Source organism: Solea solea, chromosome 18, assembly GCF_958295425.1.
Source record: "Solea solea chromosome 18, fSolSol10.1, whole genome shotgun sequence".
In the NCBI taxonomy this organism is placed as follows: Eukaryota; Metazoa; Chordata; class Actinopteri; order Pleuronectiformes; family Soleidae; genus Solea; species Solea solea.
In genome coordinates this window covers 23,339,445-23,360,049 of record NC_081151.1, presented here as the reverse complement: position 1 = coordinate 23,360,049, position 20,605 = coordinate 23,339,445, and the positions used below count along the sequence as shown (strand labels likewise).

The 20,605-nt window shown below is 40.8% G+C and overlaps 1 protein-coding gene across 3 annotated transcripts; it reads left to right on the top strand.

Moving 5' to 3' along the window:
* Positions 1-3,860: 3,860 nt before the first annotated feature.
* On the top strand, positions 3,861-7,450 carry LOC131444371 (uncharacterized). 3 transcript variants are annotated; one of them, XM_058614612.1, is made up of 4 exons: positions 3,861-4,291; positions 4,761-4,858; positions 5,670-5,787; positions 6,300-7,450. In XM_058614612.1, exons 1-4 carry the CDS (start codon positions 4,181-4,183, stop codon positions 6,729-6,731), a joined length of 759 nt encoding a protein of 252 aa, XP_058470595.1. In that variant the 5' UTR covers positions 3,861-4,180; the 3' UTR covers positions 6,732-7,450. The 3 variants fall into 3 exon arrangements, with proteins under 3 accessions (XP_058470595.1, XP_058470594.1, XP_058470597.1); XM_058614611.1 differs by having other exon boundaries at positions 3,863-4,291; positions 5,667-5,787; XM_058614614.1 differs by lacking the exon at positions 3,861-4,291 and having other exon boundaries at positions 4,300-4,858.
* Positions 7,451-20,605: the final 13,155 nt, after the last annotated feature.

The window sequence follows — 20,605 nt, the reverse complement described above, 5'->3', positions numbered from 1 at the left end:
TTAAAGGAACAGTTTCAGAAAATTAGCTGAAAAATCCGCTGTAATCCCACAAATTATTTAAATTCTTTGTGATTTGTTAATTGCGTTGTTTCAAATTGTGATTAATAGTTGAACGCGTGTTAATTGGTCAGCCATGAACCTCGTCTTCCTGTGTCGTGAAGTGGAGTCTTGAGGCAATTAGCTTAGCTTAGCTTAGTTTAGCTAGTTAAAACTTGTAACAGCGAGTTTTGTCTCGTTTACATTAACACAGTTACGTTTTTAGTTAAATCAGCAAAAATGTAACTTGTGTTCATTGTTGAGCCTGTGCTCCCTGTCTTATGCTAAGATAAGCTAAGCTAATCACCTCCTGACCAAGGTTCTGTACTGAAAGCTGCGTTTCCATTTTCCATTGAAACTCAGGAGCCGGGAGTTCCAGTCGTGTTCCGGTTGAGAAGTTCCGGAATGCTAACGTATCTCTGGTGAGCCGCTGCTAGCAACAGCAGCGCTCGACGTTTACGGTTTAAACTGAAACAATATTGTGTGAAAAATGACAAATGGAAATTAACGGTAAAAATAGCAGCGTTTGTACGCGTGGCGGCCATCTTGGAACACTAACGCGATGTTTCCTCCAAGTTTCCAGAGTTCGAGGATTTTACAGGAATGACCTGCGACCTGGGAAATTCCCAGTTCTGACTAGAAAATGAAACGCAGTCGAGACGTCAAACACTGAAATGTGAATGTTTATTTTGTAACAAAAGTTTTCTCACGTGACAATTTTGTGTTTTATTTATTTAATTAATTAATTTTTCAGCTTTTGTGAGAAATTTGAAACCAGAACAGTGTAAATATGCACATGTTTATATATTTGGTCTTTGTTGACATACAGTATAATCCTCCTGTGATGTCTCACACGCACACGCACACGCACGCATGCACGCACGCACGCACGCACACACACACACACACACACACAGAGCCGTGGTCGTGCATGTGCTGAATTTCCCCTCAAACTGAATCCACTGAAGCACTTTTTTGTACCAGATTTTGTCGTTGCCAATAAAGAGGCGGAGGATTCCTGCGGAGCGTCGCTCTGTCGTCCATCTGTCCTCCTCGTGTCCTTCTGTCCTCCTCGTGTCTTTCTGTCCGTCCCTACTCTCTGCTCACATTCAGACGTCTTCATTCTGAGAGAGAGGTGAAACAGCTACAGAGATACAAACAAAGACAACGTATCAAAACACCTGCAAGATACAAACATCACAGTGATGCACAAAGATACACCGTAACTACAAAGATGCAAAACTGAGATTAAAAAGTACGGCCATGCAAAGTAACTTCAAAGATGAAAAGAAAACAGATGCAAAATCATTATGATGCAAATCAACAGCAGCAGGGATTTGTCACAAAGATATTAAGTATCAAAAAAGACTCAAAGATGCAAAGTAATCAAAGATACAAGACTACAGAAATGTGAAGCAACTACACACACACAAAGATGCAAAAACTACAGAGATAAAAACCACAGAGATGCAAAAGATACAAAAATCACAACAAAACTAAACATATTCCAAAGATACACAGTAGCTACAAAGATGCAAAGCAGCAGACATGTAAAAACAGCAAGCATTAACACAGACACAAAGATGCAAAAAACCCAACTGGAAGTTCAAGAAAAACACAGATATGTGAAAGTATGACAAAGATACAAAGTCAAAGATTCAAAACTACTGCAGACATGTGAAACTACACATGTACAATGGATCGACAGAGACAAAGATGCAAAAACTACAAAGATAAAAACACAAAGATGCAAAAACTACAAAGATAAAAATCACAGAGATGCAAAAACTACAAAGATAGAAATCACAAAGATTCAAAACTGCAAAGAGAAAAAACAGATTATAAATAAATTTGAAATAAATTACAAAGATAAAACACACACACACACACACAGTGTTGGTCAGTGAAATGGTAAATGGGGGCGGAGCTTCGTCATCATCACCACGCTGACTCTGTTTCCTAGCAACAGGAAACATCTGCCTCCTCCACAGCCAATAAGAGCGTGACTCTTGTTTTCTCTGTTGCTGTGAACGAGATATTTGAGGAGGAGCCGCAGTCGTCGTCCACAGTCCGTGTGTCCGTGTGTCCACAGAGGACGTGTTCATGAGGACGCACAGACACAGAGAGACAGAGCGTGGATTACTGAGCTGCTGTGGGACAGGATTATTCTCAGGTAAGTGACACTTTAAACTGTAAATGCAGAAATGTAATGATGTTTATTTTTTACATGAGGTGAAGAAAATGTGCTCAAATAGAAAGTAACGTACAAAGTTATAGTCAAATATTCAAACTAACTTTACATAAACACGTGTTTATCACAAAGATTATGAATGAGATTATTCCCATTTTTAAAGTGAATTATGAAATCACTTCCTCTGATGTTAAACTGTGTAAAGCAAAAAGCTGCAAATCCTGACACTAAAGATGTTTGTATGAAAAGAAACTTTACATTAGTGAGTGTGAATGTAAAGATTTAAGGCTGTTAATGGTTTTAGTGAAAGGATTTGCTGCAACAGGACACACACACACACACACACACACACACACTTCCCACGCATGGAGTGTGTGTGTGTGTGTGTGTGTCACTGCAGCAGCTTCAGAGTGTTTCACTGTGATAAAGCTGTGTGTGTGTGTGTGTGTGTGTGTCTGTTATCTCTGTCACCAGGACGTCACACATGTTGTACAGATTTGTTTTATTTCTCCTTTTGTGTAAATATACAGAACAAAGTGCAGATTATAAACTAAACAGTTTAGAAAAATCATGTCAAACTGTGAAATGTGTCATTATTTTTAAATTTAAATCAAAGATATTCCTCTCAATCTCTTTGGGACTTAATGGATAAATTAAGGGTTAATAATAACTAAAGATAAGTCGTTGTGTTCTCATGTCACACAAACTCTTAGACGATGAATGAACCTGAGCTACAGCAGATTTGATCTCTGAGCCTTTGAGAGAAAGACTCGACCATTCAAGGATTTTATTTATCAACCCAGGGATAAAACAATCTGCGGTAACACTAACTAACCAACACTAACTAACTAACCTACACTAACAACAACCAACACTAACTAACCAACCCTAACTAACCCTTACAACACTAACTAGCTAACACTAACAACTTCCCACAGTAACTAACCAACACTAACACTAACAACAACAAACACTAACTAACCCTTACCAACAACTAACCAACACTAACTAAATAACTAACTCACTTACACTAACAACAGCCAACATTAACTAACCAACACTAACTAACTAACAACCAACACTAACAACTACTCACACTAACTAACCAACACTAACACTCACTAACTAACTACACTAACTAACAACACTAACTAACACTAACAACTACTCACACTAACCAACACTAACTAACACTAACAACTACTCACACTAAATAACCAACAGTAACAACTACTCACACTAACTAACCAACACTAACACTAACAACAACTAACACTAACAACAACTAACACTAACTAACTAACTAACAAACACTAACAACAACTAACACTAACAACAACTAACACTAACTAACTAACACTAACAACTAACACTAACTAACCCTTACCAACACTAACTAGCTAACACTAACAACTTCCCACAGTAACTAACAACACTAACTAAGTAACTAACTCACTTACTTACTTACTTACTTACTTACTCTTACAACAACCAACATTAACTAACCAACACTAACTAACTAACAACTAACACTAACACTAACAACTACTCACACTAACTAACCATCACTAACACTCACTAACTAACTACACTAACTAACTAACACTAACAACTACTCACACTAACTAACCAACACTAACTAACACTAACAACTAGTCACACTATTTAACCAACTAACTAATTAACACTAACAACTACTCACACTAACAACAACTAACACTAACTAACACGTGTTACGTGACATATTGAACATAAAATGATTCTTTGTTTTATTTAGAGGATCAAATGCTGTCCACACTCTTTTGCTCCAGTCTGTTAAAAACATTGAGGTTTTGTGTAAAGTTAGTTTAAATGATCTGAGGTAAAAACATTACTTTATTTATTTTATTGACATTATTAATGAATGTGTAACTTTTGTAATTAAAGGATTAAGAATAAAGGAATAAAAGGATCATGTGTCCGTCAAACATTAAAGTCCCCAGCGTTACAAACGTGACGTGTCCTTTTGTCTCCCGTGGAGAAATGAGTGGAAACAGAATACAGGTTACCATGGCAACCGTGGCGGTAAATGAATGACACTCCTAAAAAAGAACAAGTGTTGACTTCAAGCAAAGACAGTCGCTTGATGACGGCCGCCATTTTCTATAGACAGACAAGAGTTTTAACATGGAAACTTTTCACGTTAAAACCTAAAATCACCTTTTTATACCAACTTTAGGAGAGGGCCTTGCTTTACGAGGGCGGCCATTTTGTGCCGCCCTTTGGCAAAGCCAGATTCAGCCAGATTAACGTGTTTTTTTATGGTATAATCAATGTTGACAGACTTCAGAGTGGCCAGGCATGGACAGACGTGGACAGGCGTGAGCAGCGACCGCTTCCAACGATGTTTGGATATGAAACGCGAGAAATATGACGGAAGAGTTAAATAAAACACAGGAAATAAAAGAAACAGGCAGTTTAAATGGTTTTAAACCAGTTTAAAATGTGGATGTCTTCCTCCTCGTGTCTCAGTGGACCTGTCTTCTCCCTGCAGGAGCCAGAGGGCGATGTGGAGCCACAGGTTGACTCACACTCACTGATTCAAACTCCAGTCTCGAGAGCCGAGTGTCGGAAGAGGAGCAGCAGCCGCAGGTGAGCAGACATTTTTAAAAATCATTATTTAATGTTTACATTCGCCCACTGGTGACCTCTAGTGGCCCGAATGAGTTGTTTTATTTGCATGGAGTGGAAAGTGACTTTAATTTTTTTTTATATCATTTGCAAATAATGTAAAGCAAATAAGAGAATTTGGAGTGTCTTTAAAAGGATGGTTGAGTCTTTTTTATGACAGACTTTTATTCAGTGCTGCCTCACCTCCCACACCAAACCTCATAGAGAAAATCAGTGATTTTCGCTCACAGGGACACAGGGGCTGATCCACAGGAGTTGATCCACTACTGCCTCCATCACTTAGTTCAAATGTTTTATTTTGTCAATTCTGTGTTTGAAAATCTTCGTTCAGATTGACCTCAGTGACACAAAGTGACCACACGAGGCAGCAGTAGACCAGCAGCTACTGTATCCCCGTGAGCTAAAATCGCTGGTTTTCTCTATGAGGTTTGGTGTGGGAGAGTGAGTGTTTTACAAACTTCAGTTTCCTGTTGGAAAAGTCTGTCTGACAGTGAGATAAGGACGTGATCATGTTCTTAAGATGTCGTAGACGTAAACTGACGTAGATTTTATGAGGTGAGTCTTTTGTTCAGTGGCTAAAAATCCAACCTTTTCCCTTGTGTCCGTGTTGGCAGCCATGTCAGGGAGCTGAATATGTGTCAAAACCTCATATAAACACATTTACTGAAGAAAATAAAGACTGCACAATCCTTTTTAATGTCTTTAAATCCCACGCTGAGGCTGTGGCAGCTGTTCTTCTCATGTCTCACCTCTGTTTTCCCGCCTCCAGCAGCCGCTTCCCTGGCAGAGAGAGAACAAACCATTCAACAACGTCGAAAGTTGCCTACTTCAAGAGGAAATATGCGGAGGAGGAGGATTTACACGGAGGCCTACGTGGATATTTTCAAAGAGTATGAAGCCTGTGCTCTTCTTCTCATGACATCTTTCTTTAGACCTGAAGTGTCAAAGTCATTCACATGATTTGTTGTTGAGAATAATGGACATGATACGATATCTTAAGAACACGATCACGTCTTTATCTCACTGTGAGACAGACACTGAAGTTTGTGAACCACTCACTCTCCCACACCAAAGTCCATAGAGAAAATCAGTGACTTTAGCTCACACATGTCGATGATCGATGTTCATACACAGCTTTGTTGCAGTTTTTGAAATATCCAACTCTTTTGTCCTCATCTGCCTCATTTTCTGCAAATGAAACTCCATTTTTATTTGACTGCAGTCAGTGTTTAATTTCATTATGGAATAATCCACTGCTTGTTTCCCCAGATTACTTTAATCAATTGATGTATGAGTCTCTGAAGAGTGAGTCATGACCATCACATGACCATCACATGACCATCACATGACCATCACATGACCATCACATGACCTCAGGTTCAAATGTGTTTTTCTGCTGCAGCACCTGATCCTGCAGGAGGAGCGCAGCTGCATCCTGAAGCTGTCCCTGGAGAAGCTGAGGTTCCTGGACGACCCCGAGGCCTACCTGCGACGCTCCGTCCTCATCAACAACCTGCTGAGGAAGATCCACCATGAGGAGGAAGAGATTGGGGCTGAGGAGGAGGAGGAGGAAGAAGAGGATGAGGAGGAGGTAGAAGAAGAAGAAGTGGGGGAGGAAGGAGAGAGCGGGCAATGGAGGCTGATGTACCCGGACAGGAAGAGAGTGAAGGTGCTGGTGACGGACTGCTGCTCTCCTGCGTTTGGTCTGGAGGAGCTGCAGCGTTACCGGCTGCTGCCGTGCTACCCTGCTGCTGCTGCTGGATGTCTGTACAGCCTGAGCTCCTGCCCGAGGAACCACCAGGTCCTTCTCTACGACCTGGACGACCACGGCTGACTCCCGCCTGCCCCGCCTGTGTTCTCAGAGCTGGGAGAGAGGCATCATCTCTCCTCAGTTACCACCACAGACCTGTGGAGCTCGCGTTTGTTCACGCGTCAGCGGGACGACGTCGCCCCCCTCTGGTCGACCGACTGAAACGCAGCAGCGAATGTGAGAGGCCGAGAAAAAAAAGGAAAAAAAAAAAAAAGAGGAACCCCTGATTGTTGTTGTGCGTCAGGATGGACAGGGCGTCTGATGCTGATGTCAAACTCTGCCGCAGCAGCTTCACTGCCATTCTAAAGGGATCGTCTTGGATTTTTGAAGTGTTTGCATGAAGTATTTAAACATGGCTGATTTTTGTCACTTCACTCAAGGCTTACCTTTTTTTTCTCCCCCAATTGTGCCTGACAGCAGCAGCCATGTCGACCATGGTCTAAAACCTCATCTAACCACACTTCAAAAACCCAGAACTGTCCCTTTAACGTTCCCTCATGTGAGAGACTCGGAGCAGAAATGTCTATTTTCTATTTTTTTGCTGTTGCTGTCGTGCTTTTATTGTACGTGTTGCTCATGTGAGCGGTGAGCATATTCAGGGATTTCTCAGTGACACATGAGCCTCTGCGTGGAGAATATGTGCTGAAATGCTTTGTGTCACCTTTGAAAAAGTGACTTTACGTCGTGTGCTTTACGGAAAAACTTTCTTTTATGTAACATTCACTGGACTCTGTGGACCCCCCCCCCCCACGTGCTTTGACCGCCCGTGCGATGACTGTTTTCCGTGTGCTCTTGTGTTTTAATGTCCAGAGTTATTTTGATTTCTGCAACACTTTGCTGCCCTCTGCTGGTGGAAACTTCACATCATGTGGTTTTAAGCACATATTAAGGGTATTTATTGATATAAGTTCTCAAATACAGGTGTGAAAATAAATTTCCCAACAAGAAATTACATTAAAATGAATTAAAGTTAAATCTATCAGTGCTTGATAGCGCAGGTTAAAGTAAAGAGTTGTTGAAAATTATATTTTCCTGGGATAAAATGCTTAATATTATGGTTTTTGTCTATATAAAAAAAAGAAAATGGCACCTTGTCTCATTTTCAGGTATTTCTCTGCTACCAAATATTGTTTTGTGAAGAATTTGTTCTTGAAAAGTTAATATTTCAGATTTTCCTATGTTAAAATAACGGGTGGTGGCTGAGTTTTTGCTAAATTGTCAGAAGATTCTTTAGTAAATGTGCGTGGTACAACGTGAGTGTGGTGAGGATGATTCATGATTCAGCTCTTGTCAGTGTTTCTCTCCAGTGTTTGTCTCAGAGTTTGACTTGAATTGTATTTTGGAAAATGTGCATCCTGATAACAATCACAGTTACAAATGTAAAAAAAACAACAACTCATCGATAATATGAAGGAAATTATTCAAAAGATTCTTGTTATTTTAAATTAAGAATTTATATTTTGATGAAGTTGCATATTCCATATTTAAAATATCTATTTTGGGAACAGAAAAAAAGGCAATTACACTTTTTTTCCAGGTGATTGATTATCAAATAAAGTATGCAAAATTACAATGTTTAATGTATTATTATATGACCTGACTTTTAATAGCGTTTTTCCAAGAGGTTAGTGAAGTTTTTAACAGTTCACTCTCCCACACCAAAGTCCATAGAGAAAATCATCGATTTAAGCTCACAGGGACACAGGAGCTGCTGGTGTACTGCTGCCTCATGTGGTCACTTTGTGTCACTGAGGTAAATCTGAACGAAGATTTTCAAATGCCGAATTAATAAAACAAAATAAGACATTTGAAGTTAGTGATAGAGGCAGCAGTGGATCAAAAACTCCTGTGTGCTGTGATGTTAAAATCACTGATTTTCTCTATGGGCTTTGGTGTGGGAGAGTGAGAGTTTGCTTCAAACTTGGAAGGTGGCCTCCTAAGGGCACCAGTGTGTGCAGTGTGGACTTGGACAGCTCTGGTATAGGTTTTGGTTGGCCCACCATTGGGTATTTTCTCCTCCAGCTGTTAAGCTTTACAGCCAATGAAATCAGTCGCTTTACCTGTTCCTTACCAGGATCCAATCAGCTGCAACTTCCTCCTGCTTTGAACACACCCCCTTGGTGTGTAGTGTCGTGGTGAATGAGCCGAACCTCGTTGATGACATGTGCTTCTGGAGGTAAGAACCTGACTCACAGGTGAACACTGCAAATGTCTCTAAGAAGCTTTTGAATCCAAACAAACTCTGAGCTTGGCTTTCTTTACTGACAGCTACGTTTCATCAACAATTGTCTTGAAGAGTTTATGTGTGGTTAAGGTCCTTGTGTTCTCAGTAATCTCCACCTAATATGGTCTCGTCCAAAACATGACACTTAAAATGACGTAACACATGTGGGCAGGTCTTGGGACGGCGTTGAAGGACAGTCAGCTCGGAATTTCAAAATTCTCCATCTTCAAGGAATGTGTTGAAGATGTTCAAACTGTGAGGAGCAGCGTCACACAGTGACATCACTGCTAACATCACAAACAGTTGTGATGTAATCAGTGATGTCACATTTTACTGCAAATGTATCTTTAAAAGTTCTTTGATGTTCTTTGTGAAGCCTCAAAACTCATCTTGAGCATCGTAAACGACAGAATCTAACGTCGCGGTATCATGGCAAATCCAAATCAAAGCAGAAAAACGAGCCGATCAAGAAACGCCCGATTGAAGAAGCCCTCCAGCCTGCGGAGTGTCTCTCGAGCTTCTCGCTCTGCCAAACGGCGAAAGTTACGCTTTGTCGATCCTGCTCTTCCAGGCCGACAGAGTAGCACCACAGAGGTGGCGTCTCATTCGTACTCGACTCGACAGAGCTCCCGTCTGCAGAGCGACCCTCCTGCCGCTCGTTCTGTCAAAGGTCGACGGGGAAGCCCCTACAGTGGTTCTCCTCGAAGTGGTCAAAGATCCAGGCTCAGTGCTTCGCCTCAAAGCCCAAGTCAAAGTCACCGCAATATCAAACGACAACAGGGGAGTCCCGTCAGTTCTTCTCCTCAACGCGGTCGAAGTCCGAGAAGATCGGGTGCTGCCATCAGACAGCGAAGCCTCACTCCTGGCCCTCTCCCTGCCAAACGACGCAGGATCAGTGCGTCCCCTAAACGCCAAAGTTAAAGTCATCACAATGTCCAAGTTTCTATTTGCCTTCAGAGGCAGATGCGTCGGTCCTCCATAGTACAGACTTCAACTACTTTCAGTAAATGCCACCACCAACCAACTAACCACAGACACGAGAAGGCAGTGACAGGAAAAACTAGACTAAATTGAAACACACCCTTTGAGAGAACCCAGAATCCAGAAGAGTACAGATTTCAATGCCAACTTTCAATAAATACCACTACCAACTGTGTCATTAACAATGACTCTGCCTGTTTTACATTCATTGTCCACTTGATGGCACAGTAGAGCAAGTGACGCACCATGAAGCTTTGGCCCATGTGTGAACCAACTGGATGGAAAGCTTCAAAGCTTCATGAATCTTCGTCTCGCCATCACTCATTGGTCGACTCTATCCCTCTCACTTCCTCAGATCCACCCTCTCGTCCAAAATATGGTCGCCGTTGCCTAAAAAACCTGCGACACCGGTGGATGATATCATGTTCCTTACATCATCTATGATGTAACATATTACATCTAAGGCATGCTTTTAAAAAAACTTGGTTTTGTAATGATTTAACCTTAAAAACGTACAGTGCACCTCTAACTAACTAACTAACCAACTAACCAACCAACCAACCTGGGAATCTTGTACGACAACAATTCCACGGCTACATCACTGCTTTTCAAAACTCCAATCAAACCAAATTCCTGACGAAAAATGGCAAAAGCAAAGGCCACCAGATCAAGAGCCGCTCGTCCTGCCAAAAGACGAAGAGCACGTAAGACCAAGCGTCCTGCCAAACGCCGAAGTACGCCAAGAGCCAGTCGCGCCGCTCGTCCTGCCAGTCGACGAAGGGTCCGCTCTGTCAGTGCTTCCCCTAAAGGCCGTCGAGGGACAAGAAAAGCCGACCTCACGCCGCGCCGCTTAAAATGCTCACTGGGCTGCAGGAAGGAGAGTTAGCTCAAAGAGGCGGACACTCCGACAAGAGGACACAGAACAGGACAGCCAGAATTTCTAGAATCACTTGAAACCCTGCGGCGAAACATAGAATTCCTACTAGAGGATAACGCATAAGTACAGGGAAGAGAGAGAAGAAAAGGAAAGGAAACTATTGATGCCAGATGATATTTAAACCTCTTCCAACCAACCAACCAACCACAAACACGAGAAGACAGTAGCAGGAAAAAGTAGAATAAATGTAAATCCTGCAGAGGAACATGCTGGTCCTTTAAAAGAACCCAGAATTCAGAACAGTACATTTTCCACTGCCAACCGCAGCCAGCATGTCCATGTGAGCCTTCAAACACATACCACGTGTTCGTATACATACCACGGCCAACTAGGACAAGAGCAGACAGTAGCAGGAAAACTAAGATTAGCATCCTAGCGGGCATTCAGCAATTGACAGCATACACAATTTGACTCGTGACATCAGTTATAGGATGAGTCATCAAATGAATTAATTTGTTTACAGTTTTCGTCTCACCTTTTTAAAATAACCGTTAACCTCGACTATAGAAATCAAGGTATCTCATTTAGTCCAAGTGTCTTGTACCAGATGTAATGCAATTTCTTGTGTTTTCTTGATATTTTAACTATTTGACCTTGGACCGACCAAATCTGTTCAGTTTATCTTCATTACAACATAGGACAAGATATCAACGCTAAATCTGAGAGAACAATTTTACCAAAATGTGAAGAAACTCTAAAGAATGTTTTTTAAGTTTGGACACAAACAATATTAATAATATATTTTGATGGAATTGCATAATAAAGAGAAAGAAAACGTTACTAACTGAGTTTCCTGTTTTCAGAATAATAAGCTACAGACTAAACATGCCTGTGACTTTGGGAGCATGTTTTCTAACATCTGTAATTTGATGAAATGTGAACCTTTATTTAAGTGTTTGTGTTTTCACTGACAAACCTAAATGTATTTTGCAAATTGCACAACTGTTGAATGGTTTTTCCTTGACAGGCTTCAAACTTGGCAGGTGACGTACTAAGGGCACCAGTGTGTGCAGTGCCAACTGTCTGGATAGATAATGCAACGGATATTGGTAGAAATTGAAGAGATCATTCTTGAATGGAAGCAAATATGTCCCTGTTGAATCCAGCTTTACTTTGAGTTTGAGACCTAGAGCGATTTTTGCCATTCTTGTTATTGGTTTGTCAGCTTTGCACGGGTACCTCAGGACTTAGCATTTCTCCTAGATCTGTTGGATAAATCTGGAATGCTTCATGGATAAAAGACTGATGACAATTAAACTGAACAACTGGGATGTTTCCCTCAAATCAAGTGCTCAAGAAAGAAATGGAAGCCTTTCAGGTATCTCATTAATTCAGAATAACAGAACGTCCACGTCCACCAAACACAGGCACATGTTGAACTGGGTACCGACAAACATATGATTCAAAATATAAGGGACAGGGAAACCAAATGGATCGCCTCCAAAATGTCCCTGCGGACACAATAGTGGAGGTCCAAAAGTACCTGGGTGAACCAAACACTGGAAGACTGGAGAAGCCCCGAGAGTATCGGGAAGGAGACGAAATCATCTCAAAAAAATGTTTTGCCTGAAGCCCAGCACTGTGGAAAAGTTGTTATTTTTGAGTAAAAATAAATAAAGCAGTCACATCACAACCCTCTCCCCAAATTGTTTCCACTTTAGCTTTTGATAACATAGACACCACATTATAAATTCTTAATGTCTTGGCATTGCAAACATCATTTATTTAATTCAAAGCTTCACACACCAAAGCCATGAGGTCAGGTGTCATTACAATCACTCTGCCTGTTTTACATTTATTGTCCACTTGATGGCACAGTAGAGCAAGTGACGCACCATGAAGCTTTGGCCCATGAGTGAACCAACTGGATGGAAAGCTTCAAAGCTTCAAGGCTTCATGAATCTTCGTCTTGCCATTACTCATTGGTCGACTCTATCCCTCTCACTTCCTCAGATCCACCCTCTCTTCCAAAATATGGTCGCCGTTGCCTAAAAAACCTGCGACACCAGTAGATGACATCATGTTCCTTACATCATCTATGATGTAATATATTACATCAAAGGCATCCTTTTAAAAAAAACTTGGTTTTGTAATGATTTAACCTTAAAAACGTACAGTGCACCTCAAACCAACTAACTAACCAACTAACCAACTAACAACCAACCAACCAACCAACCTCGGAATCTTGTAAGACAACAATTCCACGGCTACATCCTTACAAAGTCCTCCTCAAAAACTCCAATCAAAGCACATTCCTGTTGAAAAATGGCAAAAGCAAGAGCCACCAGATCAAGAGTCGCTCGTCCTGCCAAAAGACGAAGAGCACGTAAGACCAAGCGTCCTGCCAAACGCCGAGGTACGCCAAGAGCCAGTCGCGCCGCTCGTCCTGCCAGTCGGCGAAGGGTCCGCTCTGTCAGTGCTTCCCCTAAAGGCCGTCGAGGGACAAGAAAAGCCGCCTCACGACGCGCCGCTTAAAATGCTCATCGGGCTGCAGGAAGGAGAGTTAGCTCAAAGAGGCCGACACTCCGATAAGTTGACACAACAGGACAAGAGGAGACGTCTTCCAACCAATCAACCAACCAACCAACCAGAGACAAGAGAAGACTTCCCAGCTGAAAAAAGCAGGAACACAATCCCAGCAACGGCCGTTGATCAGTCTCTTCACAGGCCAGATGCGAAACACCAGCTACTAGAGCCAGTTGTCCATTTTCATAGGGGAACCAAACTGTAAAATCATAGATCAGATGTGAGGACGACTCATCAAATGGTTATTTATAGCGTTTTTATATAGTGAAAGACAACAGTTTTAGTCAAGTTCACAGTGACTTTTGACCACCAAAGAACCCTCAAGTCTGTTCCAGATGTCATAAAAATTCCTCAGGGTGTAGTTTTAATATATATCACATCAATTAGAAATATGGTTTCACTGTTTCACTGTGACTCAATTTGAATTGTTTGAAACAATGTTTAAGAAATAGGTCAAGCTATCTGAGTAATGTTTACCAAATGTGCAGTTAATTCCCTGAGGTGGTCAAAAGAATGTTAGAAGTGTAGATTGTGACAAAATCACTATATTTAGAAAATCATTATAAAGTTTTTATACAATTATATTTAGAAATAAAATTATAACAAATAGCAAACACACTGTCAGTTTTTTGATTCCTTCTCTTTCAGCCAGGGTGACCTTTCTGAATCACATGTTCAGGGTTTTGATTACCTGCCTTTCTTTGGCTGCTTGTCCACACTGACGTGATGTGATGGGTCATGTGATCTTTCTTTGGCATGGTCCTAAATTGTTATTTTGCCACGTTGTAGGTGATGGCTGTGAATGGATTTTCCTACTTGAGTGGCCTCAATCATTTTATCACACCTTGACCATTCCTTGACTTTGCTCATCTTGGAACACTTGATTCTCTACTGGATTGGGTAGACTATCTGGGGTGGCATGGGGGTGGTGATCCTACCTAGGGAGGTACAGGTACTGAGAGATCTCTAGGACTGCGGAGTCTTTCTGTACACACTTAATTCACCTTGTGGACGTTCAGATCTGGACCTATCCCAGAGGAGCCCCCAATTGTTACGACCAGGCCTAAGGGAAAACCTGATCATCCCAGCTGCAGCGCTTGGTTTTAATAAACCTTTAAAGTGGCTTGTTTTACTTGTTGCTGGTGGTTTCTTGGGAGTTGGGAAGAGGGAGTCTCATTATTCATGTGTTGCAATCAGGTTTTACCCTAGACCTGGTCATAACAATTTGGGGCTCGTCCGGGATAGGTCCAGATCTGAACGTCCATGAGGTGAATTATGTGTTTAGTGTGTACAGGAAGACTTGAGGTCTGGTGAGACCCAGGAGGCACACCACAGTGCCAGAGATCTCTCAGTACCTGTACCTCCCTAAGATCACCACCCCAGATAACCTACCCAATCCAGTAAAGGAGCGGATCAAGTGTTGGTCCTGCACTTGAATCATTCCCTACCCACATATGCTCTGATGTATTTTGCATTTTTACAAATTTTGCCATAATGACATGTGACTTCCTTCCTGGTTAAAGTTGTCTGTTTGAGCCTTCTCTCTGTCCTGGCTTTTACCATTTTGTAAGTCTGGTGAGTCCCTTATCCCCAAAACGGTTAACAACAGCGGCCATCCACGCTTTCCTAGAAATCATTGGTTTTCCAGGGAAGGGTTAAGGAGCACTTGTACTTCTGGACAATGTATGCATTCTAACTGAATCAGCCATTTATTTTAGCAGTGATTACAATATGTGGTGACCCCTAAAGGGAGAAGACAAAAGAAGAATAACACTGGTGCCAGATTAGAGACAGGATTTCAAGAGTAATCTAGCTAGCAACCTGAAGGCAGTACCACAATGTTATGGATGCTAACTGCTGCTAAACACCTCATAGTTTTGCCTTTGTGTATGTTTCTGGAACGTGTAACTTGTTTTTTTTATTCAGAAATGACATCTTCCTCTAATGCACAAAATATGATGTAGATCAATTTATCGTTTACCGAAGGTTTCTACTCAACAGTACTCAGCTAAAGCAGATATATTCCTGCAGCTCTCCTGTCAGTGTTGACTTGTGATCCACTGTTTAAAATACTTGTTTGTTTACTTGTATACTTGTGTTTTTTTGGAGCCATTCATCTGGTTATCTGGTTATGATGAGGATGATCTTCCTCCACCTCATACTCCATCTTTTTTTTACAGGTTTATTCATTTCTGTCTTAAGTATTCTGAGATTTAATTTCTCTTATTTGATTTCATTTCTGTTGTTACAAGTTTAATCACAGCAAGATCTTACAAACGTTTTCCTAAGAACCAAGTTGCTTAAACTTAATTTCAGTAAAAAAAAAGAAAGATGATGGAGCGTGATGTCACTTCAAAACCAGTAGGTGACATCACCTAATGACATCATCTAAGATGTCATATTTTACATCCAAGGAATTTTAAAAGTTACTTTCATGTGTTTGTATTTGAGAACTTATGAGTTGACAGTAACACACCATCTCCTCTCTACCACGATTGAAAACTCCCTCGCTTCGCTAACCTTCTAAAAACCTAAAACCCAATCACTGCAGAAAAATGGTAAAATCAAGAAAGACCAGATCAAGAGCCGCGCGTCCCGCCAAGCGACGAACTACGCGAAAGGCCACTCGTCCTGCCAAGCGGCGAAGTCGGAAAAGAACTTCTCGTACGGCCGCTAGCAGACGAGCGGCTCAGTCGCCCTCCACTGCTCAGACCTCCAGGAGACGAAGAGTCCGCTCTGCCAGTGCTTCTCCTAAACGTCGCCAAAGCCGTAGAAATACATCAGCTTCACGTGCCGTTTAAAGCGGCCATCGGGCTGGAGAATGGAGAGTTAGCCCAAAGAGGCAGACACTTAGACATGACAACAAGACTAGAACAAATTGAAATTCTGCAGATAGATATGCAGATCCTACAAGTACTGAGAAGGACGGAAAAGATCGTAGATGCCTACAACCAATAATCCAACCCAGGGACAAGAGAAGACAAAGTAGCGGGAAAAACAAGGATTGTCAGTCTTAGCATTTTTCTAGAATGTAATGTCGAATAGGCCAAAAACAACAAATCTAAGGTGTGATCTCAAGCTAATTTTGTTGTGGCGACCCCTAATGGGAGAAGCCGAAAGAAGCAGTTAATGGTTAATCACTGTTAAGAAGAACAAATCAAGAACTTTTTATAGGAAAAGACAAGACCAGCAGTTTGAATCTTGAGAAATGTCCACATATAGAATGTAACCTACTCATGTTGATTTTAAGGGGAATTTCAATGTGTTTTGTGAGTTCACACTGACCACCAACATCCAATCACCTCATCCTCATGTAAAGAAACTTCCTCACATTCACTAGAAACATGGCTGCACTGTAACTTTGACGTTTGACCTTGGACCAACAACATCTATTCAAATAATGTTTTTAAAACATAGGACAAGATTATTTTTTTTTTACCAAATGTGCAGAAATTTCCTCAAGGTGGTCTAGATAGAGAATGTTTGAAGTTTGGATTTAAACAAAGTTGATATAATTTGAAGTGATAGAAGATTCATTATAAAAACTGTCTGTAATTATAATTAGAAAATAAATTCATAATAAATAGCATATAAATTATAACAAGTGATTCTGTTTTCTTTAAACAATGATACGTACTGGCACAGTTCAAACATCTGGAGCATGTTCACTGTTTATGTTTGACACAACCACGATGGACTTCGTATTTATGTAAACGTGTAAATGTCACATCATTACGTTCATTTAACGGTCCGTTTACAACCACAAGTAATGTCCAAAACTCACTTGTACCTAAAAGCATTCTAAGAAGTCAACTGCTTATTTTCACAGGAAGTACTTTTTGGTTTTAGGCCTATTTTTTTGCTAACTAAATTAGCCTCCTGATTATTGAAACGACAACTCGCTAGCTAACTTTTGCAGGATCAAGTTATTTATTGTAGCAGTTTTTAAGGCCTATTTTGCTAACTAAAGTAGCATCCTGATTATTGACACTTATATCAATTAGTTGGCTAACTTTTTAAGAAGTCAGCTATTGAAGCAGTAAGTAGGTTTTGTTTTCAGACCTATTTTGCTAACTAAATTAGCATCTTTAATATAAACACTTATAACAACCAGCTTTCTAACCTTTTAAGAAGCAACTAGCAGTTTTAGGCCTAAACTAAATTAACATCCTGATTATTGACACTTATTTCAACAAGTTAGCTAACTTTTTAAGGAGTCAATTATTTATTGGAGCAGTAAGTACTTTTTGTTTTTAGCCCTATTTTGCTTACTCAATTAGCATCCCAATAACAACCAGTTTCAGTAGGGTTCTTGCAACCTTGTTGCTCGAACCCTAACAAGCCAGTAGCTAGCTTTTAACAGTGCTAAAGCAGAATGCCTCATCAATGCTAGTGCCAGATTAAATACAGGATTTGTACAGTAACCTAGCTAGTGATGCTAACTGCTGCTAAACACCTGATTATAGCTTTGATAAAAAACTCATTGTTTTGTGTGTTTTTTTCACATAATATGTTTCAGTTTAAGTAAAGTCAGTGTAAGTGCAAATTTATTTTGTCGGATGACATCAGGCTAATTTGTAGAAACATCTTCTTCTTTTCCTTTCGGCTGCTCCCTTCAGGGGTCGCCACAGCGAATCAACCTCCTCCATCTCACCCTGTTCTCTATCCCCTCTCTCACACCAACTAACTTCATGTCCTCTTTCACTACATCCATAAACCTTCTCTTTGGTCTTCCTCTATACCTCCTGCCTGGCAGTTCCAACCCCAGCATCCTTCTACCAATATACGCACTATCCCTCCTCTGTACATGACCAAACCATCTCATTCTGGCCTCTCTGACATAAAACATGAAATTCTTTCCAATGTGTAACGTTAAAAGTAAACACTGGAGAACATCCTGTTAACATGATTCACATGCTTTATAATTTATTTACAACCTGCTTCTCATGTAGAAAACATTATGCACAACATTGTGTGTTATACTTACTTATACTTAACATTTTCTATTTTCTTGAAAATCAGGTAGTTGAATAAAGCTTTTTTTTAATCAACAAAAAAGATGTAAGGAGTGTGATGTCACCTACTGGTCTGGGAGTGACATCCAGCTTCTTACATCATCTATGATGTCATATTTCACATGGAAGGAATTAAAAAAATATATACTTTAATGTTGTATTTCAGAACTTACGAGGTGACACAAAACACGGCTGCTAACTGTATCTTATCTCGATTATCTTCTGCAACGACTTACAACATTTCCACTAATCCCTCCTTGCTTCTCCAACATCCTATAAACCGGCAGAAAAATGGCAAAATCAAGGAAAACCAGACCAAGAGCTTCTCGCCCCGCCAAGCGTCGCACAAAGCGAAAGGCCACCCGTCCCGCCAAGCGACGGACTACAAAGAGGGCCAGTCGAGCCAGGCGTCCTGCCAAACGTACTGCTTCTCGACGCAGCCGAAGTACCAGCAGACAAGCGTCCCATTCGTCCGTAGCCACACAGACCACCAGTCCACGAAGCACCCCTCCCGCCGCTCGTCCTGCCAGGCGACGAAGCCGTGGATGTGCCCTGTAAAACCGTCATCAGGCTGTTACAAGAGAACCCAGGACAACGGAAACAAAACTAGAATGAATTGGAAATTCTGCAGGTAAATGCACGGATCCGACAAGAGGACAACACATAAGTACTGAGACGAGAAAGAAGAGGAAACAACATAATTGATGCCAGATGACGGGAAAAACCACCACCAACCAACCACAGACAGGAGAAGACTTCCTAGCAGGAATAACCAGGAATACCATTCTACAACCTCCGTTGACAGCCTTCCGGAAATTATTAGAAGAAGATGATGCAGTTTTGTTCTACGTATTATAACATGCTGGTTGTGACGTAGAATGGGCCACATGCTAATCACCGGCTTCAACTGGGCCACATGGACAGCTCGTGGAGCCAGCTGTCCACTTTCATGGAGTAAACTATAATCATCAAATAGCTGTTTATAGGAAAAATACAGTAAAAGACTTTTAGTCTACAGGATTTATGTTAACTTAGAAGGAACACAATTATTTTTTTGTGAGTTCACAGTGACCTTTAAACTTTGACCACCAAAATCCATAAGTCCAAGTGTCTGTGCCACACGGAATGAACATTTTTCATTATTTATATTTTTATTTAAATCAAGAAAATAAGTAGTAAATATGAGTAAACTCCCCCCTGGTGGTCTAAAAAGCATAATTTAGATGTAAACAATGTTGATATATTTTGATTTGAAGGGACTAACATTAAGTGAAATGATATAGGTAGAATAAAATTGGAATAAATAGTAGATAAATTACATGAGGTGTGTCTGTTTTTTGTTACCAAATTTTAAACTCTTGAAAATTTGTATTGTATTGTAAATCAGTTGTACATATACTGTTAGATTTGTATCTGTGTTGCGTTTCTTTACATTGTTATCAACTGCTATTGCTAACAATGGAATATGGTCACGGTCTCAGTTCTGACCTCCAAGTTACGATGAAAATGGAACATAAAGCCCCACCCCACGAAAAAGGATAATTGGCCAGATTTCAGTCCCGATCTGGTCCTTCCGACAATCCAATTTTAGGCTGACTTGAACAGATTATTTAGCCAAATAATCCTGTAGTGTGAGGGATTAACAGGCGTGATTGTTAATGCCATCAGACGCATCAGAGTCTTCCCGATTTCAAATCAGAAGTATATATCTCAGCACAAAACATCGTGCACACACACAGCTATTAACTGACAATGACGACGGTCCACCTCCATGTCTGTTTATATTCTGAAGTCACGTTAAATCACGCAACTTTCTGTGAGATCCCAAATCCCTGCAATCGTTTTATTAAATGCCAAGTGTGTGGTCCTGGTCTGGTAGTCTGTGCTTTCTCAGGATTTAAATATTGAAACAAGGCAATCGGAGATAGCAGACTTCACCCCATTCATACAACAAGCCTCTGGCGGCCTCTGTTGGTCATGTTAGCAAGTGCGGAAGAACAGACAGACAGACAGACACACAGAGCCACCAAAAACAATACTTAACTCCAGCTCCGTGGGGTGAAGAAATCAGTGACAAAATGCATTTTTATTTGATCTTGTTACTTCCAGCTCAGCTCCTACAGTAAGGCTAAAATACACTGTGTATAAACAAGTGTTACACTCATACCATTAAGCGCAAAAAATGTCCTATTGAAAAACTGCAATTTTCTCACTT